Below are 27,614 nucleotides of genomic sequence, written 5' to 3' on the forward strand. Positions count from 1 at the left end.
TGGAGACTTTAAATTCTGCCTCATGGTGGAAGGCAGCCAGCTGCCTGCAATTTTGGTACTGAAAGCTATCCTGCAAAGAGTGAATGGCAGACCTGCTTTTTAGCAGTTCCAATGGAAAGCATCTTTGATATCTACATCTGAACTTCTTTAGAGAACAGCAATGCAGGGAGATAGGTCCTTTTCTTCCAAAGGGATGTTTTACCATCTGCTTTGTCTTTCCAAGCTTTGCTCCCTCCTCTCATAAGGCTGGGAATCAAATTGCCATCTATCAACACGCTGTCTGAAATCCTGTTGTTGAAGGAAGTTTGTAATGGGAAGCAAAATTAAGGGAATAATGTATAATTCAGTTTTTGCAGTCTCCAATTCTTCTGGTATGTGTGACTGTTAGATATAGAAAAGGTAATGACCACAAACCCTAAGACTTATGTTTATAATTGTTTTTTTAAAAATCAGTAAATATGACACTGAAAGGTAAAAGTGAGACACCTTGGCTATATGGCTACATTCTGTCACTAATATTTCATGTACTATCCTTTGGTGGAAGAGGTTAGAACAAAAGGTAGCAAAACCAGGCCATAATGTCCAATTAAAATGAATGTAAACACCCAATATAACCATGGAAGCAGCACATAATATTTAAGCTTATTCCAGATGTCACATTTTGAGAATTCTGATTATTCATTGCTAAAAACATGCATTTAAAGATGTAACTGAAGTTCTAAGAGACTTTGAATGTTATTTGAACATCTGCAATTAGCTATAGTAGCTAAAAATACAGTAGCTTAAAAATAATATGCTGTCTCCCCAAAGGTTATTCTTCCCCAATATACTTGTTGATTAAACTTAATTTTCACTGCTGTTTAACTATCACAATTTATGAAGTTTGTCATTTTTTCACTGCAAATTTCTTTTTTCAATGAATTAGGTTTTACAGAAAGAACTACTGTTAATCGAAGGGTAACATGGCCTAATGTGTTGAAAACAGCAATTGAAAGTTCACAGCTCTAATTCTCACTCTGCTATTGACCCACTGACACCTTCAGCAAATAATCTAAACCTCTTGCATGTTTTTCCATCTATAAAATGTAAGTTATGAACCTTCATAGATATTAATGAGATTTTCACATGGAAGATTTTCTGCTTCTTTACACCTAAAATACTATAGGTATAGGAAGGTTGAGAGAGCTGGGCCTGTTTAGCCTGGAGAAGAGAAGACTGAGAGGGGATGTTATTAATGTATACAAATATCTAAAGGGAGGGTGTCAAGAGGATGGGGCCAGACTCTTTTCAGTGGTGCCCAGTGACAGGACGCGAGGCAACGGGCACAAACTGAAACACAGACGCTTCCATCTGAACATGAGGAAAAACTTCTTCACTGTGAGGGTGACAGAGCACTGGCACAGGTTGCCCAGAGAGGTTGTGGAGTCTCCTTCTCTGGAGATATTCAAAACCCGCCTGGACGCGATCCTGTGCAACGTGCTCTAGGTGACCCTGCTTGAGCAGGGGGGTTGGACTAGATGATCTCCAGAGGTCCCTTCCAACCTCAGCGATTCTGTGATTCTGTGATATGTTGATACCTTGCATTTAAAATTGTCTAAGTTTTCTTACAGTGAGATCATGTAGTTATCATAAATCATGTGATGTCTCACACATGCTGTATAAAATCTTCCTCTTAAAGGATTTCAAATTGCAGTAAATATACCACAGATACAGTATATACAGAAGAATCATTTTTTATAATGGAAACAATCACTCATGATGCAAAACCAAATCAGGAGAATGATTCCTAAGAATTTATGTTGAAAAGCAAAGAAAAACTGGGGAAAAGGCAAGCAAGCAGAATAAATTGCTCTATTTTTTTGTTTGTTTGGAAACAAAATGACATGACACGATTAGCCTACAATGTAGTATTTTCTTACATAAACAAACAATTATATCTGGTCATAAGCAAAGCTATATAAATTGAGGCTATTACATGGAAAGCTACCAGATATTAAATTATTTTATACACTCTTTAAAACAATTCTAGGTAGTTATAGATAAAAGCTCTAAAAATAACTAGCCTAAAATGGAAATAACTTAAAATATTTGAACATTTTAGTAATAGACTAATAAAATCATCTTCCAAAGAACAAATGTAGCATAAGCTACACAGATCACTTGAACAGAAATGGTTTAGAATCAATCTGTGTAACCACAAGTTAATTGAGGCTTATCTCCCCCAAATTACAGAAGCTTTAGATATAACAAGAGCCATAACATGGTCCACTTTTGTCTGATTCAGTAATGGAGTTAAATTTATATACTTCTGCTAAAAAGCAGTTCTTTATTACTATAGGTGGTTTTGTACATTATTACCTTCCTTTTTACAGATATAATGTCAATCAGAACTGCTTTCTTTACCAAAGTTCTGCTACTTCTCTAGTAATACCTGTATTCTTTGCTTAAGGTAAGAAATCAACTTTGTCATAGCAGGAAATATCTAGCTGTATCCTCTCCTTGAGAAACAGGAATACCAGCTTCAGTGTGGTGTATATATAGAACAGGGTTGTACTTCGTAACCTCCTTTCTTATAAAATCAGGTTACCTATTTATTCTTGTTTTCCCCAAGTACAAATTCTCTCTAATATTATTGGTGTCTCCTAATGAGCAGCACACAGTTTAGTTCATCTTCCTATTGAAAAAGATTAATCTTTTTCTTCTTTTTGACAGTATTTTCTAAAAATGGATCAGAAAATGTGGTCAAAGGACAAGGTCCTTTTTTACTCCCACATCCACTCACTTACAGTTCCTGGAGACAATTAGTAATTCCTGTTTGCTTTGGGACCTACTAAAACCACTTCCTTTTCTTTCTGTTATCAGGTAACACTTACTCCTAATCAGGCTTCTTGGTTATGCTGGTTTTGCTAGTATTCATACTGACTTTTCATTTACGCTTCACTTGAAAACAGCTGACACCAAGTATATGTTTGAGACTTGAAATGCTCAAACTGGTAACCCCTAACTATCTTCTCTGTCTTGCAAAACCTTCAAGAAAAAGAGGTCTAATTGCACTGAGCAAAGATTTTTCATATGGCAAATATTGCCTGTTACAGGAAAAACAAATCCAGTATCTTCTGAAAGCTTCTACAGAGACATATGCTGCCACACCAAAGATCCCAAATGACACCCCACCTTGTTGTTGGATCATTAATGGAGAGGAAGGAAGATCTCTGGAGCAGGTTCTAGCAAAGCCCAGCTGCAGGACAACCTAGAAGAGGGAGGACTGAGAACATGCCTAGGAGACCACAAAGCTTGTAGTACATATGTGCAGATATGTATACTCATGTCTGGCTCACCTTAAACATTCCCCACATCACAAGAGCAATGGTCAAGAAGATGCTGTATCTGATGCTATTTTCCGAGCTCAAATGCCAACACATGCTAGGGAAGAGGAGCTGAACACAGTGAAGACTTTGGGCTTACGCAGGGAAGAAAACTATTTTTTTGGCCAGAACAAGGCCACCAGACCTGAAAAGAATGGAGAACTGTGAAGGAATAATGGTCAGAGATTGGGCCTTGCAGATGGACCAGTAAGGAGAAAGACCAGTAAATAAATAGTCTATCTAAAGGAAGACTTTATCTAAAAGAAGCTATGGAAAAGACAGAAGAGAGAATGAACCAAGCATCAATTACTATCTCAGAAGATAAATAGCTGAAAACTAATCAGCACAAAAGGAAGGCAAGGTTGAAAGGTTAGTCCTGGTAGAAGGGATATAGTCCACCTGGAGTATAATTTTACTTCTCACCATCCCACAGGCATTCTTCACTTTTGCGATTGTGCAACGCAGTCATACAGTATGAAACTATTGCCACATTCTGCTTAAAGGCATTTCTGCATTTTGTATCAGGGTGAAGTCAGAGTCATGAATTTTTTTTCAAATGATTTGGGATAAAGAAGTGTTACTCACTACAATGTTTACTAGTCTTGCTTTTATGGTAGTAACTGGAATTTTTTTTACAGCAGTCTGACGTATTTTTTAAGTAGGACAGACAGAAGGAATAGAAATGATAAAATGCAATCAATTTCTTTTTAATGTGGGGCCCAGTTCTTGCTAGTTAAGAGGTTCTCAAGAATCAACATTTCAGTAAGGAGGAAGATAAGCCTGGGGCAACATCAGTGGACTGGCTGACACTGACTAAAACCAAGCTTTTTACCCCTCCTCTTACCCCTCCTCATCACCAGTAAATAATATTTTAAATAAAAAACATACACAAACATTCAAATATTTTAATATGATGATGTTGCAAGGCATATCAGTTACTGCTAAATACAAGAAATGAAAAATCGTTCTGGTGAAAACTGTACATATAAATTGCAAATATGGCATACACAAAGGGAAAGGAAAACTTAGTGCCATTTTGGGCAAGACTTTGTAAGCTTCAAAGGCAGAACAGCACATCCTGATATGAAAAGAGGCAGTTCTGGTCATATCTTAATTTACATGTAGTGATATAGTTAGCTAGGAAAACATCATCCAGCAGATGTGTTTTAATGTCTTAATTAAAAGGAATTAAAATAATTGGAATACATATGCCAAAGAGAAAAGTGGAATAAGAAAAGGAGGGGTGAAACAAAGTTTGAAGTAAAATGCATTATATCACATATTTAACTTTTTGATCAATAACTCCAATGTAATTTAACCATATATAGGTGAATTACAATTTGGTTTAAAAAAAAAGAAAAAAAAAGAAAATGAAAATGAAAGATTTTTGAGCTCCAGCAGGACCATAGCTAAAGAAACAACTCCTATATTTAAAGAGCACAACTAAGTATATGGAGGATTTTTTTTAATGTGTTTATTCATTTAAATACAACATCTCAGTTTTCAGTAGAGCCCCTAGTCAGATATCTGCAACCTGAGCAAGGACAGATGTGAGCCAAGAAACAGGAAAATTAGTGGAAGGAGGTGCCTGGACTAAGTCTGTAGCTGTTCTCAGTACATCATAAAATGACTACATGAAGTTATACCAGTTTAAAAATGACAAATTAAGCCACAGCACAAGATACCTGACATGTGAAACTGGATTTGAGAATTCTGGTTCTCAGCCTTTAAACTCAGGGCCTTGCTTTCTTTTAACAAGATTAGACAGAATCCACCTTTCTTGCTGTGTGGAACCAATGGCTCACTTCCTTGTAGAGGCTGATAAGGACCAATCAAAACCGAGATAAGTAACTTTCTCACTGCTACCTGAAAGCTGAAGACAGGCCGAAGGGCCAGGATTAAAGTTCCAGGTCATTCATGCAAGACACTATTCCCTTAAACAAGCATCCCAGCCATTTCTTCACTTACAAGCATTTAGGGTGATCTCTTCAAACACTAGAAATGTTAGTGCATAAGTGCTTGTTAATTGCTTCACTGCTGCTTGCAATGCAAGCTTCTGCCATGACCAATAACTGTCTGAAATCTGGCAGCTAAAAACAGGTTTTTAAATAAGTAACAACACTCTGTCCTGAATGAAGACCCAACTGACAATAAAACTACTTCCTGAAATTACTGTGTCAACACTGCTAGAGACTGCATGCATCAGTTCTGTCCAGAACATTTTTATATAATAGCTACAAAACTGCACAAGTTACTATTAACTAACATTGGCTAAAAACACCTAGTGATTTCATACTATTTTTCAAGTTTTAGCTTCAGAATTTAGACCTAAAAGAAACCATTAGCTCTGAGCTAATGCACACAGCCTACCTTGATACAACAGGTTACTGTATCTGAAATATAGAAGTAAACAAACTATATCTACTTCCTGTAAAGGATATCTGACAAAAGATGTCAGGACCTTCAGAATTCACCACCATCAGGGGTAGTTCAGTGTTGTGGTTAAAGGGGATTAAGAATCTGATCTGAATTTCTAATCAGAAGCTTCCTGGCTTCAGCTTCCAATCACTGTTACGTCTTCCTCGGCCAGACTAAAAGAGCCTTGTAGCATCCAGTATGCTCTTTTCTATTTTAAGTCCCTTTCATTTTTCTACTTAGTAAGTCAAAACACTCTCTCCCAGATCTCACTGACTCACAGAATGGTTGAGATTGGAAGGCACCCATGGAGATCATCTGGTCTCCCCAGCTGATCTAGTCATCAAACCCCCTGCTCAAGCAGGGTCACCTTTTCAATATCTCCAAGGATGGAGACTCCACAGCTTTTCTGGGCAACCTGTTCCAGTGCTCAGTCATCCTCACAATAAAAAAAGTTTTTCCTTATGTTCAGATGGACCTTCCTGTGTTTCAGTTGTGACCATTGCCTCTCATCCTGTCACTGGGCACCACTGAGAAGAGCCTTGCTCAATCTTCTCTACACCTTTTCTTCAAATATTTATACACATTGATAAGATGCCCTGAGCCTTCTCTTCTCCAGGCTGAACAGACCCAGCTCTCTCAGCTTCTCCTTGTATGACAGATGCTCCAGTCCCTTAATCATCTTGGCAGCCCTTTGCTGGACCTGAGCTCCAGTAGCTCCCTATCTCTCTTGCACTGCAGAGCCCAGCACTGGATCCAGCATTACAGGTGTGTCTCACCAGTGCTGAATAGAGAAAAAGGATCACTGCCCCTGACCTGCTGGCAACACTCCTCCTAACACAGCCCAGAATACCATTGGCCTTCTTGGCCACAAGGGCACCTTGCTGGCTCATGGTCAACTTGTTGTCTGCCAGGACCCCCAGGTCCTTCTCTGTAGATCTGCTCTCCAGCAGGTCAGCCCCCAGCCTGTCCTCGTGCCTGGGGTTATTCCTCCCCAGGGGCAGGACTCTGCAAATTCACTTTGTTGAACTTCATGAAGTTCTTCTCTGCCCACTTCTCCAGTCTGTCACAGAATCACAGAATGGTTGAGGTTGGAAGGGACCTCTGGAGACCGTCTAGTCCAACCCCCCTGCTCAAGCAGGGTCACCTAGAGCACGTTGCACAGGACCCCGTCCAGGCGGGTTTTGAATATCTCCAGAGAATGAGACTCCACAACCTCTCTGGGCAACCTGTGCCAGTGCTCTGTCACCCTCACAGTGAAGAAGTTTTTCCTCATGTTCAGATGGAACTTCCTGTGTTTCAGTTTGTGCCTGTTGCCTCGCGTCCTGTCACTGGGCACCACTGAGAAGAGTCTGGCCCCATCCTCTTGAAGCCCTCCCTTCAGATACTTATACACATTGATAAGATCCCCCTCAAGTCTTCTCTTCTCCCGGCTGAACAGTCCCATCTTGCTCAGAGATGCTTCAGTACATTAATCATCTTAGTAGGCCTTCACTGGACTTGCTCCAGTAGCTCTACGTCTCTCTTGTCTTCCCTGTCGAGGTCCCTCTGAATGGCAGCACATCCCTCGGGTGTCTCAGCCACTCCTCCCAGTTTTGTATCATCAGCAAACTTGCTGAGGGTGCACTCTGTCCCTTCATCCAGGTCATTGATGAATAAGTTGAACAATACTGGACCCAGTGTTGACCCCTGGGGGACACCACTAGCTACAGGCCTCCAACTAGACTCTGTGCCACTGATCACAACCCTCTGAGCTCTGCTGTTCAGGCAGTTTTCAATCCATCTCACTGCTCATCTCACACCATAAAAAAATTTCTCTAGCCCTCAAAACCATTTTTGTGACTCTTGTATGAATTCTGCAGTTTTTTTTAAAACCTTAGCACCAGAACTGCACAGCATTTTCACAGTGGCTTCACAAGTGCTGTATGGCAGGAGGTAAATTCACTATAAGACACTCGATTTACATCCACTTGTTGCATTACTCTCTTTACCTCAAAATTGTTTTAGGAGCTTGCTTATGGCAAGCTGTATGTTCAGAACAATCCTTAAATCCTTTTCAGTGTTACTGTTTTCCAAGAGATAACTTGTATGTATACTTAGTCTTCATGTCTTGTTCCTAGAAGTGTGGCTTAGTACGCTAGTACGGTTACCTACAATGTTTAGAGGTCCTAGTTTGGTGCAGGTCAAATCTCAGAGACTGATGTTTATTTTCAAACAATTTAAATCAGCAGTGCTTTTTTAAATTTGTTTCTATACTACCAATGAAATTGTTTTATAGTATCAGCATTATAGCAATACCATGTGGAATTCTAATTCATCTAGAAAATATCTCCATTTGATTTTCCATTAATGGTCTCTACAAGCAGTTGCCAGACTGTACCTTAACAGTTGGATACATGCTCTATTATAATGATCCACTTAGACTATCATGTGGTACTGTAGGGAGCTGTTACAGAAACATTAGGATGGGTTTGAATGCAGTATGAATGGAAATAACTGTGTGAAAGCATGAGAAAAACCAAGGGTTAAAAGCACGTATTGATAACCAAGGACATGATTAACAGCAATCAAACTGGTAAACGCTGAGGAATGTGTTGTTCACATCAAGACCAGAAGACCTGAGCTCCGATAAGGCCACAGCAGGACGACTTGTCAGCAGAAGACCTGTGCCCTGATAACAGGAGGATGGCAGCCAGGTTACAGCACATTGCATGTGCCATTCCTGTCCCTTTATGCCAACAGGAAGACAGACTGCAGCCATAAAGATATCCACATGAGGAAACACAGACAAGCTAAGGTTTATGGAGGATGAAGTAAGCAAGATTAAGGGAAAAGATCACATTGTAATAACTGAACAATATAAATACCTGCCTGAAAAAGTTTGTCATTGCCAGTGAAGAAGAACCCAAATGACATGACAATTACTTGTCTTCCATGTGAAACCCAAGCCAAACCCAAGCCAACCTGGCCAGACCATTTGGACACACGCATCTTGGTGCTCATGAACGTGTGGGTGTTGAGTGAAGTCTGACAGAGTAAGAGTGAGTGACTGAAACCAGTTTTGTTTAAAATAAATATCATCTTCTCTTTCCTTGTGATCTTGCATTGAGCTTTGTCACATTAATTTCCTACTGCACACAATCAATAAACTACAAAACATCCTCCAAATTTATAGTCTCTGTAAAGAATAAGGATACCTGTTTGACCATACCTATTTTCTATATAAGCCTATCTTTAGTTCTTTGTTATGTGAATCCTCTATTAGATCTTCCAGTATGTGGTTTCACACCAGTTTCATGGAAAAAACAACAGCATGTTTTTCTGAAAATTGTCACAACATGAACATTCTTCTGAAATTTCTGTACTCTTGAGATCTGCTTTAAAGGAACTTTAGCAGACCAGAATCTTTCTTACTACACTTGTTTCCAAATTTTAGGCCTGCAGATACTGAACACCTACTAGAAATAAACTTCCTTTTGGATTACAAGGGAGTTCTGAAATATTTCATTGTCTTCATGTGCAAAGCATGCTTTCCTGACAGTTTCTAAAGAAAGAACAAAAACATTTTGAACATATCTCCACAGTTAATAATTTGGCCTTTGACTATCTGCCTAGTAATGAGCTTATATAGTAGCTAGTATTTCAGTCAAATGCCTTAATATAATCAGCTGTTACAGATTTTTTTGCTCAATCTTAGAAATTATAGAAAATTGCTAGGAAACTTTATCTTCTTTCCACTTAAAATATTTTTTAAATCAGTCAGTGTTTTACTTTTACTTTTATCCTCAGTTTGTTAGTGAACTGCAAAAGTGCTTCCTGTCTTGATATCATAGCACTGTGTCCATTCAGTCAACTTTTTTTTTTTTTTAGCTCTTAATTGTTACCACTTTATTTTAATTAACAAGCTATAGAGGTTTACTCCTTTTTTGAAAGTATAAACTTCACTTTAGGGTTATCTTTGTTGGTCTGTAACAAATATAGCCAAGTTCTGATCACTGGTTTCTGGACATGCACCAAAATCAAGGACAGTAATTATTTAATTATAATAATCTCTAATCCAAAATAAATGTGTATTGTCAGATACCATGGTTTTCTAAAAGCCAGTGAAAAATCATGCTTCACTATTGGTGGTGTGATACTTCAAGCATACGTCTCAAAATGAGACCACTTTCTCCCCCCTCCTACCGCATAGGTACCCTATTCTGAGCTTTAACAGGTTGTTGCCAATGTATTGCTACCTCATGCTTTATCAGTTAGCACATTGCTTCATTTCCATTCGAGATCTCATGGTTCTGAGTTACCAATATCTCTAAAACAGATAACAATATCTTTTAGCACAGGGTGTCACCTCCCCTATTTTATCCTTCTCAAGGAAGCTGTTATTTTTAGTCTCATGTGTTGTTTTTAAATGCCAGTCACAATCATTCTAGGCATACTAAATAGTCTCAAGACTATTTTTATTTTACAGTCTACTAGCATACTGTGATGAAAATACATTTAACTATTTCAAATTATCTAGTCACGACAAAGGTCCATCACTGATGATGGTGAGAGAACAAAGTTTTAAGGAATCTGAAAAAAACCTCAACAGGGTGCTAGTGGATGAACAGAAGTTCTTATTTTGTCACAAGCCTTTTAAAAGTCTAGGTAGTTATATTGCCAGTTTTCCACTTTATTAGACCAATTATAAAAGGTTTTTGCCCCTTATGTGCCAGTTAAAGTGGCTTCTAAAACTTCACTAAATCTAATATAGCTCTGTATTTGTCTCCCATTAAACAACAACATTTAAAGAATTCTGAGAAACGTGGTACGAGCAATAAATTAAACAATTTTGCTTAACTAAGGTTCCTTTCTTACAGTTATCTGCATGCCCTTGAGAACTTATCTGTTCCATTTACAATTCAAGCAATTAAAAAAAATCACTTGTTCATTAACAGCTCTATCAGAAGTTTCAGCTCTCTCTTGGTAGCTGTAGCACTAATAATGTTGAACAGCACGAAGTGACACAGCCAATTTCCGTTCATATTCTTTCTAGGCTTCGAATTTCCATTTTTTTTTAAAACCCTAAATGCCAGCTCAAATTTGTTTATTCAGCAGTGTTCCAAAGTGGGCTTTTTTTTTTCTTACACTCTTTAAAAAAATCTGACCTCTCACTTCTGTTCATTTGAAATTTATCTGTCTGTGGAAAGCTAGTTAAAACTTATACCAAATTTTAAAATATTAAATGGAAATTAAACTAACTTAAAAGAATATTTATTTTCACACATGAGCCTGCAATAAAGATCTCAACTCTAGTGCTGTCAATTTTGTTCATAATTTTCATGACCCCCACCTTCTTTTGTCAAAGTGAACATTCAAATTTTTGGCAGTCTTATATCACAGTGACAAACATAAGACAGATTATAAAGCAATAGCTACAAAGATCACCATCCTAAGAAGCTACACTTGCTGTCCAGTTATCCAGCATCAATGAATCTTAAAAGAGAGAGTGGGAGGGAGGACAAGGAGGAGAGGGAGAAGCTTTAAAGGAAGTAATTAAAAAACCATGACATTAGCTGAATTCACACATGAGTCTATTAAATTGTATGTAGCAATTGTGCAGTCCATGGCTGCATCATCCAGGATCTGGGGAAATAAATAACAAAGACATATGCCACCGCAAGGTAGAAGGGAAGAGTCTCCCCACAGATGCTGGTTTTAAAATGTGTGGTGTCCCTTCAGCCACAACTGCATGGCATTTAATATCATCCAGCCTCCCACACTGCAACACAGCAGCAGCTCAATAAGTCCACACGTACAAAAGGATGCCGCCCTAAGGATTCGTAGTGAAAAATTATTTATCTAAATCCCTTCAGCCTCCTCCGTGTTGTCTTTCCAGCTAGCTAGTCCTTCCTAGTGTAATCCAAACAGCAAAACAGAGTCATACAGCTAGCCAGAATCTTGGTGGTTTAGCATCAGTCGCAAGACGTATCAACTAAACAAGGTGTAGCATTTCCAATGCACTTTACCAATTTCAATTAAACTTTGTTCTTACAGAAAAAAATTTCAAGTTTTACATAGAGAGGGGAATAAAATATAAAACTCCTTCCCATGCAGAAAATGCTCTATTAGTCTTCACAAAATAAATATCTACTACTTGTAACTTGAAAGGGAAATTCTGCTTAATAACTATAGCTATAATTTAAACAAATTCATCAACTGTGTCAAGACCAGAAGATATTTATAGAGTCTAAATGGCTTTACATAATTCATTACACATTCAACATAATACCTCTGAAAAGAAAAGGCCACTCTCAAAATCTTTAAAAGGGGTTAAAATGGTCACCTTTACAGATAGCATGAAGAGACATATAAAGAAAAAGTTAGAGTCATTATCAATGTTTGTTTTTCCTGTTCTCTGTCCAAGAAACACGGGAGCCTTTGGTTGCAAAAAGCCAGTTTTCTGATCAAGCTTTGATCTTTCAGTCTTTCCCCAATCTCAGTCATAAATCCAAAATAAAAACCAGAACACACAGCAGGAAAAGTAACTACTTTTTTCCTTTTAATATAGATGTAGTACAGAATGTTTAATTACAGCAGGACAGTGCTTCCAGTTAAATAAAATTAAAAACCTTTATTTTCCCCCAAATATAAAATCACTAAATTAATGTCTTAAAAGAATATGGGAAAAGCTTTAAATTATACCACCATTTACCACAGTAACTATGATCACCAATTACATACTCCATTGCTTTGGCAAAAAAGTTTTTTTTTTTTTTTTTTAATAACTGCATATAAACCTAACATAGCAAAGACTGTATACATCCTTATATTGCACTTATTTATATACAGGAATAAATGGACTGTAAAATCTGAATATACTTGGAATGAGCAAATTTTCACAATAAACTGAAAGCAGAAGGCTAAGAGCTGGTATGAATATTAAAAAATGCTTAGAAATGTAATACATTTATGTACAGAATGTATGGACTGTATTAACAAACAATATGTACACAGCAGTTTACTACTATCGATATTTTAGTATAACTTGGTGTTCATTAATACAGACCTTTGGTTGTATTTAGTTGTTTAATAAGATTTAAGCTCACATACTTCCAAAATGCAACAAGGTATAAAATAAAGCACAACAATTTGCAAATGGTACAAAAACTACAATTGTCAGTTCCATTAAACCCAAAAAACTAGTGTCTCTGTCTAATCCCAAAATAGTTCTTGTCCTTGAAACCAATCTCTGTGCCATACACAAAAAGAACACCTGAATGTTACATATCTGCAAAATTACATCCCACAACACTTTTTGTAATGTGCAGTTCATTTTAATAATACTTTCTAATGAAAAAGAGAAATTAACTTCAACTTTTTAATTTCCCAACACGCACCTCTGCAATGACATTGTGAATGCTTTTAAATGTTACTAGCAGAATTAAAAAAATACATGTGCACCCCCCTTACTTACTCTAAAAGACTACTACCAGTAACTGCTATTAGCTTATCACTGCCTGCCCCGAGATTTAAGAGTGCTCAGACTTCTATATGCGTTATGCAGCTTGCATGTGCCCCACATTTAGCTTCAAATTCATCCTGAGTTTGCGCACAATGAAGCAAATCCACAGACTTAAAAAAACCCATACTTTCCTTTACAAAACAATCATGCAACTGATGAAGAACTGGGCATCCCATGAACTGTTGTGCTTGTTGGTGTTCCACTTATGGCGTTGAAAATGTGTAGTGAATTAGGCATTACACTGGTCTTTTCTTCAACAGGAGTAATCTTAAAACGGAAAACATAAATTTACCAAAACTTCACAAAATGACACAAACATTTATAAAAATGACATAAGCTGAGCACCGAAAAAAACCTTTATTCTCAACAGCTACAAATTTACTGATGTTAAGATTAGAAATATCTGACCTATCAATCATGTGAGCCCTATGTGAGGTTTTGGCACTAGGAATGCTTTTCTACCACTGAGTAGAACTAGATTCATTCCTTTCAAAAGACTAAAAGTTTTACACTCACTGTATGTGTGACAGCATTTTCTCAGATGATGGCTACAGACTTGCAAAAGGTGATTGGAGAAACTACTACTCCCAGCTATATTATGAGTAAAGAAAGAAAGAACAAACTTGTTCTGAACTAGCTACAATTTTTATAATGAAAATAAACATTAATCCTTAGCTAAAAGGAATTATATAAAGATTAGTTAGACGAGCTAACAGCAGAAATAAAGAAAATTAATTACCATCCCATCTGATCATGTTTGCAAGCAGCACAGGAAAAAAAAAAAGAGAAGTCCGTTAAGATTCTTTTCTATAAAATATTCTTCGTAACAAAGCTTTTGTAACCATTTAAACACCACACTATTATAAGGCAGCTAAGTTTCTGCAATGACCTTGGAACAAACACTGTGAGAAGCTCTATTTCCAAACACACCAATAAGTAGTCATGTAAAGGTGACATTTTTAAAGATTTCGGTGAAGGCTCTTATGATCCTAAACCTTCTGAGAAGTGACCAATCTAATTTTTACATAGTATGTTTTAATTAACTTATTTACATCTAATTACATCTGTAGAAAAAAACATAGTGGTAGGATAATAGTACACACTACTGCAGCCAGTGCTGTACTTTCATATCCCATTCACTCTATCCTACGGGATTCAGTTGTTTGTCCCTTCTTCTCCTTGTGTACTGGTAGACAATTTGATTTACTCCTGAAGTTTCAGGCATGACATTGCTTTCCCATATCCCCAGTCCTTGGAAACTAACTCATCTGAGTATTTTTTGAACAAACACGTCTTGGACTGAGTTTAAAACATTTCTTCTTCTTGTGTTCAAATTGTCATTATATACTTTTACTTATTCCTATATAATGGGAAGATTAATCTTTCATTTATTATCCTACTAAATCACTTGTCCAAAACATTTTCCTTTCTTTTCTGTGCGGCTACCTATTTCTCCCAAATACCTTGTTTGCCTTGATCAGCCATCCAATCTTATCCTCCTTTCTAAAACAATCCACTGTTTTCTGTTTTTCAATAAATCACATTGAAGTACAGTCAAACTGTCCCCTTTTTGTCAGCTAAGCAATCTCTTTTCCTGTTCCAAAGATCTTTCAAAACTGTTTTTCTCTACAGGCACATCTGAACAGTTACTTATTCTTATTAAAAATAACAGTGGTTCTGATAAAATGGTATCATTCCCTACAAACCTTGTCTCACAGTATTCTCTACTGTATCAGTGATTAAAAAAAGTTAGATGTGTACTAAGCTTTTCTCTTTAACAGTGCAACAAAAGAATAAGATGATGAAAATACAGCCTATGCAGTTGCTGTGTTCTTGTGCTTCACCAGTTACATCATAGAAGTATTTAGTTTTAATGTGAACTATTACCAGAAAACACAGGTATTCTTTGTGGCTCAGAAATACGTATCTTGAAGGTTAAGAACTACGAACCATTCTATGGCTTTGGGAGAAGATTACAGAAATAACAGTGGATAAAAGAAAAGGAACCTGAAGTAATAAATAAAATCTTCAAGAAGGCAGGGATTAAGCATCAATCTTCAGCCTTCCTGTCTTCCTGGAGATGGTATCCTTGCCTCTGAAGTCAGAAGGCATTTCTGCTATAGCTCCCAGATACAAAGTCCTACATCTTGCTCCATGAGAGTTTTTGTTTTCCTTTTCCCTTATCGCCCTCTTGTGGAGGGGTTCCTCTCAAGAAAATCTGATGGAGTACCTCTTGAAAGATCTTTACCTCTTTGTTGAGAAGGTAAATGCTTACATCTCCAAAATCTAAATAAAAAGGGATAAGCTTGCAGATGAAATCCTCCTACAATTATTAGGAAGTACAGATGAGAATGAACTTCCTGGATCACTGAATAAAGATCTCTATAACTACACACATGCAGTATAAATGATAAGTATAATCCTGTCACACAATTTTTTTTCATCTTTACTATAGTCTTCCTCTCTTATAAAAGCAGCTTGGTGCCAATTAGACTTATTTTCTTGATGAGGAGGACTTAATTCCAAAGTTCAAGAAAGCATGCAGAGGAAATTCACAGACGGAAAAAACTGAGTTACAGAATTCCATGATGTGATTACAGTTCAATAGGAATAAAACCCAAAACAGCACAATCCTTTAATGTAAAGCATAATGCATATTTTTCTTTGTGGGATCACATTACAGCAACATTCTGAATGGTGGTATTTATAATTTAATCTCAGCACATACCTGTTCATGCATTATTTCAGAAAGCTCTTTTGCCATTTCTCTGTAGTTAGCCTTCATTTCTTCTTGGTATTCCAACTGATCTTCCTTTATAAGTCGCTCATTTACACCCAGAGCATGTCCACAAGCTTCAACAAATTGCCTGATTTACATAAAATAATAAGAAAGATCTTAAGCAGGAATGTAAAATCCAAAAGAGTAATTCAAAATACTAGCTTTTTAATGCACTCAGAGCATGATTAACATTAAAAGTATTAAAGAAAAAAATCTTATCTTGTCAATTTAAAAAAAATAAATAAATCAATCTTAAAAAAATAAACATACCTAAAAACTTCCTTCAGTAGTTTCACTTTATTGTCTGGATATCTTTTGGTGTTTGTGTCGTCTAAGAAAGCTCTTGCATATGCTAATGGACCAGCATTAACCTAAAAAAGAATGAAGATTACAAAATAAAGTAAGTTCTCTATTTAACCATATTGTCTCAGCAATAACAGATACTACAGATTTATATCTGATTTGCTTTTCTTAGAATACACTGATTTCAAAGAAACTGGACAACTGTTGGAGTTGGAACATAAGAGAAGGACAGCACCCTGTGTGAACACTTCTTGGCACAAAGATATCACTTCAAAGATGAGGCAAGAAGACAAAGTAACTGCTAATACTGCCAATTTGTTATCATTACTTATGAAATTAGGAAAGGAAACAAACAAACAAACAAACAGAGCTAAGTCTACTACTGTTTGGTCTCCTTATCTATTGAAAACACTCTTTCATGCTGAAAATTCCGCAGTAAATAGCAGAAATTTAATTGTGCTATTACAGCAGGTGTGTGGAAAAGTGGATTCAGCTATTTTCAACTCATATTCTCTTTCAAATAATTTTAGGTACGTTCTCACAGAAGAAAGCTCCTGTTATTTTTTTATATTAACAGTAACAGCCCCTCCCTTCTCTCCCTCCTAGACGCTATGTTGATCACTTCCTGATTCTGCAACTACTCTTTTTTCTTTAACATGACAACAGTTCATTTCAGATGACCCCGTGTTTACTGTTCCTTTGATATGAATTGGTTAAAAATAGCAGAGTAGCGTTTTTACCACTGCAATCTTAAGGCCCTTTAAATATTGACCTGTATATGCTATGATCACTGTCTGTACCCTACACTGGTGAATCTGAGGGTTTCTTTCTACTACATTTGGTTCTTGCCTTCCTTAGGCAAAACAGACTGTTGCACAGTGAAATTTTCTTCTATTATCCTCCTCCTATATTTTGGCACACCCCCTTCAGCTCCCTACAGATCTCACCAGAACACAAAAGCAATAATGACCATGTTGAATCCAACCTGAGCAGACCTATCTTCAGGCAAAATATGTTAATTCATCCTCATGTGGGAAGTCACAATTTTATTCTAGTTTCAACTTTACACTAAAATCTGAAGTGGCACAGACCACCATAAATTCAAGACATCTTAAGATTAATCTTTTCATATAACTGTCAAACAATCAGTGTAAAGATTGAATACTTTTACTGTTTTTCCTACTCTGAAAATAACCTCGTATGTTGAGCATATTTCTAAGTTAGAACATTCTTGAATACAGAATAGAAACTAATGATAAAACTGCTGCTTATATAATTTTCCAAGGACAGAAACAAGTAAAATGGCAAACTATATGGTCTTACCTGAACACTGACGCTTCCCTGTAGCTTCAGCTGCAATTTGATCATATCTACTTCAGCTGAAGAACAAAGCTGCCTGAGTTCTGCAACCTTTTTACTCATTTCATCAATGGCTACTTCAATTGGGTTTAAATCAGTATGGTGCTGGTACATCACAGGAATGCGCTTTTTCACATATGGGAAACAATGTATAGCTATGGACAGAAAAGAGATTAACACAGTTAGAAAAAGGGCTTTTTAAAGTAATGTATATTTTCATGCAATTTTATGTGAAAAATCACATTTTGTGTAATTTGTCACCCAATTTAATAAAACATTGTTATATAACGGGAACAAAATATTGAAAAAGTATTATAGCATTACGTGCATTACAAAAATGATGAAATATTTTTATTACTACTAGTAACAATAAGAAATAAATTATTAGAACTTATTTCATATGAGAACTGTAAAAAGAATTGCTTATAATGCACATATCTCAAAAAGGAGAAGAATAAAAAACCAGCAAGAGTAGATTTTCTATTTCCTTACAAGTATTAGCTATGATCAGTTGATATGATAAACTCATTTATTTAAATTGCATTTATTGCTATATTAATATAGCAATATATAGTCTCACGCTTTTATTGGAGATAAAACTTAAACTGATCTTTTTTTTTTTTTAAATAAGGAAAACTAGACTCCAGATTAGTACTTCCTGAAGCTTAAAGAAAAAAGACAAAAAAATTTCTACTTGGATTATCCCTTGAAGAAACCAATCTGAAAAACTAGTTTTGGCCAGAACTATGAAAAATATTTTAACTGATAACTGTAAAGGAGTTTAGGTAGGTGAAATGAAAATACCCAAACAGAACAGAATTATACCACCTGAATTAATTCTCCTACTTTCATTTAAAGCGTAACTTGTTATTTCACAAAACCTGGTTTACATGTTGTACAAAAATACTACCAAAGACACCATAACTTCTACTTATCTGCCTTATAATATCAAAATGTTTTGTATCAGAGAATTAAATATCTTTGAAGTTTGAGCCTATGGGGAGGAAGACATGCAGCATCTCCCTTCTAAAGCTAATAAAAAAGAACCTAAAGCACAGTGTTTAGTCCAAAGTTACAATGGAATAGAACTGGGAATCAAACTAGGACCTGCATTCAAGTTCTTTCAGCTATTTTTAATCAAGACAACCAACACGGCTTTTTACAGTTCCAAAGGCTGAAAGAGTGCTGAAAAAGACAAAACAGATAGAGTAAAAACACTATTTTAAATGAATTATAGCAAAAGGTGGGCACAGGAAAGGGAGGGAAGACTCCCCCACATTCCATTATTAAAAAGGAAAATTATTTTCAAAGGGAGGACTAGTTAAAACCTATTCAAATATGAGATTTTACTCTCTTTTCCCAAAACTTAAGGATTAAGAAATACACAATGACATGTACTCTCAAAAGGTCATTTATAAGTGTGTTTGCATGTCACTGTGACTGCTATTCTCAAGTATATACTCATTTTAAAGATTTTGTCTAACAATATTTTAGTATACTTTGCAATTCTTGTCATTTCCAAGTCACGTGTGAAATATTCTAAATGATTTTCTGACAAAATATACTATATATAAAAAAAACTAGTATCAAGAATTAAGTATAAAGCAAACAGAGCAATTCTCTTTAAAAGGCAAATTCCATGCAACTAGCTACCTGTCAAAATAGTTCGTCGTTTACACTGTTCTTCCACTCCTCCTTGTCTTTTACCAGCTTGAGTAAAAGGCATCTCAAACATAAAGCGACGAATGTTATGAGTCCTTTCAAAATCTGTTTTTCTTTCTTGCAACTCTTTTTCTTCAAAGTACGGAATTACATGAGTAACTTGAATATATGCATATTTTGAATCTAAATCCTTAGGATTTACCTTAAAAATACGGCAAAAAAACCAAATAGTTATGTTGTGAATAAAGTAAACTTAATTGTAGTCACACAACTTTCAGAAATTAAATTCAGTGTCTTATCCCGTAAATTACTACAAACAACAAACATTAATGCTCTGAAAGTGCTGCTCTGATTTCGATTTCTAAGTATTAGGAAGACAACAGATGCATGCATTTTTTTAACGCTATCATTTACAATATTTGCTGTATGCAGAACTGCAAACAAAACATAATATGGAATTTTACCTATGCTTACACTTAATACTGGATTTCAAGAAAAGTCATAGAAACAGAAATTCAGAAACAAATACTTGCCCTCCGTGATGGCTGATACAAAAATTGACTGGAAACCAAAAATTGTTAGTGAGATATAAAAAGTTAGTAACTAAAAATACAAAGTTACATTTTAAATACTCTAGATAGCATCTTGAGGAGGCACTCCTCCCCTTCTGGCTGCCCAGCTAAGACACCCTGTGGGGGTCCCCACAAAATCTACTGGGGGGAACAGGGAAAATTGTAGGCTTTGCTTTTCAGGACTCACTGCAAACTAGTTCATTTTGGTTCTGGAACTGGATGAAATTGAGGCACAGGGGCTGGCAGATCTTTAATTTCGTAAAAGCAGCAGCTAATCTCCAGTTCCAGTAGCTGAGGCCTCCAAAATCTTTTGCCAGCATGGTCCCTAAATGGACCAAGAGTTGGGTGTGGTTTTTGGGTTTTTTTTGGAAATTCTCTCAAGCAATGGATAAAGAGGGGACCTTAAACACATGCATCTTACTAAAAATTGCAGCCTGACATTTTAATCCCACTACAAATGTTCATGTATTCTCTGCCTGTCTATGAGCCATTTCAGTTCTATAAACTAAGTGTGAAAAACAATAATGCAAATGCACACAAAGTCATCAGGTAAATCCTGTAGCAAATGGGAACAGAACTAAAGTATGCCATCTGACATCCTGTTTTATTGGAACATGCTGTTTGATTAAATTTGTAAAAAATCTGCAATGTTTTCAGACTACTGGACTGGAACTTAAGTGGTAACTTATATGCCACTGGCACAGCTGACATATCTGATACAGCTGGTAGAAAAGTTTCCCTACAAATGCTGACAAGCATACGAATTACAATTAACTAGAATTTAGTAAATTTAAACTATTTAAGTACACTGGAAGGGCTGTGAAAAACTGAAGGTACATTATAAATCTCTTGCTTTCCACGACATGAAATTTAGCCTTTGCTAAGAAGATGAAAGGAATTCAGAGCGGCATCTTATGCAGTATGTGTTCTCCTCAACCTATAGCGACTGTAGTCCTCTTCCATGCACCACCTTCGAAGCCTTCAGTTACAAAGGAAAGCATTTCCTATGACAAATCTTAACCTAAAAGCAGAGGAGTGGACTACAGAGGCCCAACAGACAAGTGACAAATTTTATCTCAGAAAAATATTTAATTAGGCTTTGAAAAAAAGCAGGTTTACACCACTGTACACTAGATCCTGGGCTTTGTTAGCAGCATACCACAGTTAAAGAGGATGAGGTATGAGGGTCCTGGGAGACTTTAGCTAGGTCTAATCCCACACTGGCAAAATTGCTATTTGCTCCTAGATTTCACCAGATAACTTCATGAGAATAGTTGTTTCTACCATTCAAGCACTTGTAAAATTGAACAGGGTTAGAGATGTAGGCAAAGGATAACAAGAACATTTGACATAGCATTAAAATGTTATTTTTATATGGTCCTTTTTTTTTTCTTTCAGGAGAGTGGTCTGTTCCTTATTTCGGCAGAGCTTGGACTCTGCTCTTCAGACGCACCAAAGGGAGAACTTCCAAAGAATGACTGTGCATGAACTGGCAAGAAATACAGTTAAAGATAACAAATGAGGTAATCATAATAAAATCATAATCATAATAAAAAAATCATAATAAAAATTTATTTAGAAAGGTGACACTATGAAAATTAATCTTTTTATCTGTTCTTAATAGCAAACTTAATAGGAGATGATATTTCTCTCATGCCCTTTAACCAGCAGAGTTTTTGGACGTGCATGTTTGTGTACCAAATGAGTAAAGGACAGCAACCCCAGAATATTTCAAGTAGGTCTGTGGAAGGAAGTTATATATTAGAATTCTTCTGGAGAGAATAAAAATCATACTTTGCCAGAATCCTGGATCATCTTGACATTTTCAGATCCAAATTTGTCAGAGTAGAGTTTTTGTAGTCTTTGAGAAATTTCTGAAAGAGGAGTAAGTTTCGGTTCTTTATAAATATACTCCTTTCCATCTTCATCCTCAAAGAATCCCTGTAAAAAAACAAATTAATCAAAATCTTGAAAAAACATTGGGCATGATTAAGATGAACATAACAGTTGTGGTTCAAAGCAAATGTAAACATTTAACATCAGGTTTCAAGCAAAAGTAAATAAACAGAAATTAAAATCTAAGTAAAAAAGTTTTCCTAAGGGAATCAAAAGACAGAAAAATGTAATTATCTACTACAGAATGAGTGAAAGATAATGGAAGCATACAAACTTACAATTTTAAAAGGTCTGTTGTAATTTTATGGTGTGCCAAGCCTTTGAGATAAAAAAAATCGTCACTTTTATTTAAAAGTGAGTTTTCAGCACCGTTTCACTTGCCAAAACAGAAATCTCATTGCCCAACAGGACTATCTGGTTCACAGCTGAGCATTTTGACAATAGCTTACATAAAAATAATCTGAAAATTGTCTTTATATAGTAATACAAATTCAATTCCAGAAAATGAAGTTTCATTTCTTTAAAGTGCTTAATATTATGTTGTACCATACTAGTACAAGCTTGTTTTTTTTCAGTGCACAAATCATTTGTTTTAAAACTGCGACTGAATCCAACAGCGAGTACATGGAAAGTGAAACAGGTGATTCGTTTAAAACAACAAGCCGTGTTTGAGTTTACGTTTGAAATCAGAAAATAAATATTTTTGTCATAAAATGAAACAGACAAAATAGAAAAGCACAACAGATCATGTATAAACACAGGCTAGACTGACAAAAATACCCATATCAAACTAAGCTGAAATGCAGTAGTTTTTACTGCATCGCTTGCTTTGTAAGCGGTTGCTGTAATTACCTCAACATCTGTTTCACTGTCTGTAAACTGGTATTGCTATAAAGTTATAAAAGACAACAGAATACATGTAAAATTATACTGCTCAGAGGATTCATGCTCAGCTGAACAATTAACAACTGGGCTATGCATGTAGAAAGTGTATTACTTTGTTACTGTGTGATATATTGATAAATATGCGGTGTAGACAAATACTAGAGGATGTGAAGCTGTCTGTTTACACAGCCAGAACTTGAAGCATGCAATACTGATGTACAGAAAAGAGTGATTTTTTCTGTATATGGAACTTAATGTTATTTTTTGAATTGCAATGGCTACAAATGCATAGCAATCTAATAAGCAGTCTTGCAAACCACACTGCAGCACTAAAGACATTAAGTCAATACATTGCTAAGAACTGACATTATAGAGAACTTACCGCTGCCTTAAGACAGTAAATTAAAAAAAGAAAAAGAAAAAAAGCAAAAAATTTACTGAGGAAGATAAAGAAGAATTGTATTGGGATTGATAAATGTTTTAAACAAGATTACTTATGATGTTTAATTATTTCTCATATAACACATTTCTCATGCTTTCTATGTCATGATTATCAATAAAGACCCTGAAATAGTATATATATATATATATATATATATATATATATATATATAAATAGTATATATATATATATCTGCATGCCACAGATAAATGCTCACCTGTCCAAAGAATGCTACCCTGAAATAAGTTCCCAGAAGTCTCTTGCCTGTATGCATTACTTCTGTTACTTTACTGTATGCTCGATGAAGAGTGTCATATAGATGAGCGAGCCTCTAAAAATAAGAGCAACAATCACGGGATAACAGAACAAAGTAGAACACTCCTATCTCAAAACAACTATGAATAATGTCCTTACAGTTAATATAAACTAAAAAGAATATTTTATAAAACAGTAGTAATAAGTTTAACACTTGTATCAGAGCGAAAACCTTAAATATTATTTATATTTAAAGAAAAAACATTTTATATATTCTTTTAAATAGAATTCCAAAATTTCAGTACATTCATATTTCAGTTACAATTTTAATACTGTTTTACCCTGGGGGCGCAATGTATCATGCAGTTAGACTGGAAGACCTAGGGTTTCTTTTTGCCCTCCCTCAAATATTCTTAGAATAGATTTAGTACCTCAAAATCTCGCCGTTTTTCATAAATGGGAATTATAAGTTTATATATGTCAGCAATCAGTTCATAGCGTTCTGCCTTCCAGAGTCCATCAGCACACTGCTCCAACAATTCCATGAGCACATCCTAGATTGGATACACATTTGAAAAACAGAAACAATTCAGTGCTCATGAAAAGCATGTCAAATAATTATGCTGAAATTCTTCCCAAGGAAAAAGGGAGTATGTCTTAAAACAAAATTATCTGCGCATGGTGAACTAAAATTATTGTGGCGATTAAATGATGCTAAAAGGAAACAAAAAACCCCGGAGAGTGTTCTAAATGTATACATGTACTTGTTGCATTTACTGCATACAGCATTCTTCTTTACTCTTGATTTCTTAAGTCTACAAATTACATCTAGATGAGGACCCAAACTTGTCTTATATTGCAAAATGTTTTTTCAAAGTGTTTTTTTCTTCACAAAGAATATTATTTTAAAAAGGCAGTGGAACAGAACACTTGACTGTCATAATTCTGAAGGAAACTATCAAATAAATTACATAACCAACATAACAGCAAGAGACTACCAAAATCTGTACGCAGAGTAATTATTAAGGTAAGCCAGTTGAATTTTCTATACTTAGTCGAAAATGAAAATGGCATATAACAACACTCAGAGAAGTTGAGAAATCTAGAATGGTCAAAAAAGAGTCACAAGCAAGAAACCACCTTGGCTTTGTTGTTTTTAGCTTGATCCTAATACCCCTCTAGCAAAAAAGATAGTTATTTAAGGTTAAATAAAAACTCTGCTTAAAGTTAAATAGAAACATATAGTTTGCATTATAGCATTTAGATCATAATTATGAAGTCTATTCCTTCAGTTTGTCACAATCCTTCATTTTCTGTGAATTTAATTCATTTTACTTCATAAACATAACAAAGAAAACTCAAATATTATTGCTTCTCTTTTTTTTTTTTTTCATAAATTCAGAATTACTTGGCTAAATTCCCTTACCTAGACTATAAAATGCACAGTACAGACGATATGCAACAGGATACAGCTTCTGTGACTAAACTGTCTTATACTCGGTCACAGCTTAGGGTGTGACAGAACCACTATTAAGTCCCTATCCATCAACATATGCTAACATGTATCTCAGTCCTCTGCAAACGTGCCTGGAGCTCTAAGAATCTCCCCTAGAATCCAAGTCTGAGACTGAGAAGAGATGGAAAATGTTACGTTTCTACTCTTTGAGACATCCTGGTACTATCCCTGTAGCCTAGCGGTGAAGCCAAAAGCTGGAAATAACTCCCTTCATCCCTGGAAGGGATGCAATGCCACTCCACTCTCCTCCTCCCCTTGGTAGACGGCTGAGAGCAAAAGATGACTGAAAAATTCTGCTCATGTCCAAGTGCTGCAACGGGCCCCAAAACATCCGCTTTCCTCCAGTCATTATGGCTCCAGTATCTCCATCCTCAGCAACAAGCTGGTGAGAACTGCAAGACCAATGTCACTGCTGGACCACAAGGACTGTCCAGAAGCCCTGTTTTATGACTACTGGAGTCTTTTAATTCAGACATCAGAGGGCATCCAGATGCAGCAAAGCAGCAAAATTATGTTTGCACACAGGGAAACAGAGCAAAAGCTGCATATGGGAGATCTCATAGGAGGGAAAGAACACAAAAAAAGGAAGGATGAGTTAGAGGAAAGAGTCCTGATAAGAAGCAGGGCAGCTGTTGGCTAAAAATTCATTACTCCTGTGTGACTTGGAATAAAATTAAAAGAAAAAAGAAAAAAAAGACAATAGTATTTGATTTATGTAGATTGGTATAAAAATTCCAAAACAGCTCTTAGTATACTTGTTTTTAGCAATGTCAGCATCAGAATGAATTCTACTTGATGCAAGACGACTGTCAAAATACTGATACACTTATATAAATGTCAAGGTTAGGGGAAAAGGAAAACTTTCAACCTAAAGTTAGAGTTACCTTTTTTAATATAGATACTAGAGAGCAGATTTGAGGAAATATTGTTACAAAAGCATGATATCAATACATTACTGCCTTATGTACAAGGTCTCTCTATTAGCATAAAGCCACTGCCAACTACCTATTCCAGTAGATTTTTTTAAAGTTTAAGTTATTATGGTAAGATTGTCAGTCATTTTCAGTAACGTGCTTTTGTTCTGGTTTAAGAATTCCTTCTCTATGTTACTTATAGACCACCTGCATCTTATTCACTTAGCAACTAAATCTGAAGCTATATTATCATTCTGATTTGTACTATTATTTCACCTGACAGATGGTAAAGGGATCATGAGAATACTAGATTTAGAAATGAGAATTAATTGTGCAAATAGTTCTTCTGCACCAATACCAGTATTCTCTTTTCAACTCTTGCATTGTTTGAAAATCTTTCTTCAGTGTACAAAACTTTCTTTGCTTCCCTCCAACTAAATTCTGTGCTCTGCCCCAAAAAAAGAAGAGTTAAGACCATTTTGTACAAGTAAACAATACAGTATATGTTTGCATTAAAAATATTTAATACTTCGGCACTTTAACTATTTTCTACTGTGTGCCAAGAAGTGTACTTACAATCATGAAGCTCAAGTACTGCCTAAAGCATGTATAGTCTTCATATAGCACACATGATCACTTGTAGAACTGTAACTAAAACTTCTTTAAACCTTTACCTATTCTAAACTGGACAATATTATTAAAAGATAAAGAACATTTGGTTCCAATGGGTATGACGTATTTTTCCTTGGCTTTGAGTCTTTACAAAATAAAATACAAAACTGAATTTCCACATAAGTAAAGGGATAACAGATACATACCAGAACTATGCTATACATAGGAATTTCAACCAATTTCCAGAGTAAACAGATTATACCTAGAATCATAGAATAATTAAGGTCGGAAGGCACCTCTCTAGGTTATCTAGGCCAAGTTCTTACTAAAAAAGCAGGGTTAGCTCCAAAGTTAGATCAGGTTGCTCAGGGCTTCAGCTTGCTGGGTTTTGAAAATCTCCAAGGATGGAGATTCCACCACCTTTCTGGGCTACCTGTCTCAGTGCTTAACCATCCTCACGGGGAAAAATCTTTTCCATATGTCCAATCAGAATTTCTCCTGTAACTTGTGACCATTTGCCTCTTGTTCTTTCACTATGCAACTCTAACGAGAGTCTGGCTCTTCCCCAACCACCTCAGCAGCTGGACTCCTTCCAGTTTGTTGATATTGCTCTTGACTGGGAGGGGGGAAATGCTGGGCACAGGATTCCAGATGGGGCTTCACAAATGCCAAGCAGAGTGGGAAAAAGCACTTCTCTCGACTTGTCAACTACACTTGCTAATACAAGCCAGCATGCACTTGGCTTTTATTGCCACTGATTCCCGTTCAACTTCTTGTCAACAAGAACTCCCAGGTCTTTTTCTGCAGAGCTGCTGCCCTGCCAGTCAGTTCCCAGCCTGTACGGATGCACTGGGTGATTTCTTCCCAGGTGCAGGACTCTGCATTTATGAGATTTCTGTCATCCATTCCTTCTGTCTGAGGTTCTCTGATTGGCGGCTCTGCCCTTCAGCATATCACTCATTCCCCCTCCATTTGGTCTCATCCACAAACTTGCTGATGGCACACTCTATCCCATGACCAGGGTTGCTGATAATGGTGAATGTATCAGCCTGAGTATCAACACCTGAAAAATATCAGTCTACCAGCATACTTAAAGGATCTTGTATGTTGGTACCTACTTCTGTTTTCATTAAAG

General features: G+C 36.1%; 1 protein-coding gene across 1 annotated transcript in view; it reads right to left on the bottom strand.

Annotated features, from left to right (window-relative positions):
* Window positions 1–12,300: 12,300 nt before the first annotated feature.
* The window catches only part of DOCK9 (dedicator of cytokinesis 9), a 140,535-nt gene continuing 125,221 nt past the window's right edge, over window positions 12,301–27,614 (bottom strand). Inside the window, exons 46-53 of the mRNA XM_067293585.1 lie at window positions 23,869–23,991; window positions 23,400–23,513; window positions 21,754–21,900; window positions 19,379–19,589; window positions 17,690–17,880; window positions 16,334–16,434; window positions 16,013–16,151; window positions 12,301–13,551 (exon numbers count right to left, since the gene is read on the bottom strand). Coding sequence (XP_067149686.1) covers window positions 13,429–13,551; window positions 16,013–16,151; window positions 16,334–16,434; window positions 17,690–17,880; window positions 19,379–19,589; window positions 21,754–21,900; window positions 23,400–23,513; window positions 23,869–23,991 — 1,149 coding nt within the window. The 3' untranslated portion in view covers window positions 12,301–13,428. The remainder of the gene's footprint in view (window positions 13,552–16,012; window positions 16,152–16,333; window positions 16,435–17,689; window positions 17,881–19,378; window positions 19,590–21,753; window positions 21,901–23,399; window positions 23,514–23,868; window positions 23,992–27,614) is intronic.

The sequence above is a fragment of the Apteryx mantelli genome, chromosome 1 (assembly GCF_036417845.1).
Source record: "Apteryx mantelli isolate bAptMan1 chromosome 1, bAptMan1.hap1, whole genome shotgun sequence".
NCBI classification, from domain to species: Eukaryota; Metazoa; Chordata; class Aves; order Apterygiformes; family Apterygidae; genus Apteryx; species Apteryx mantelli.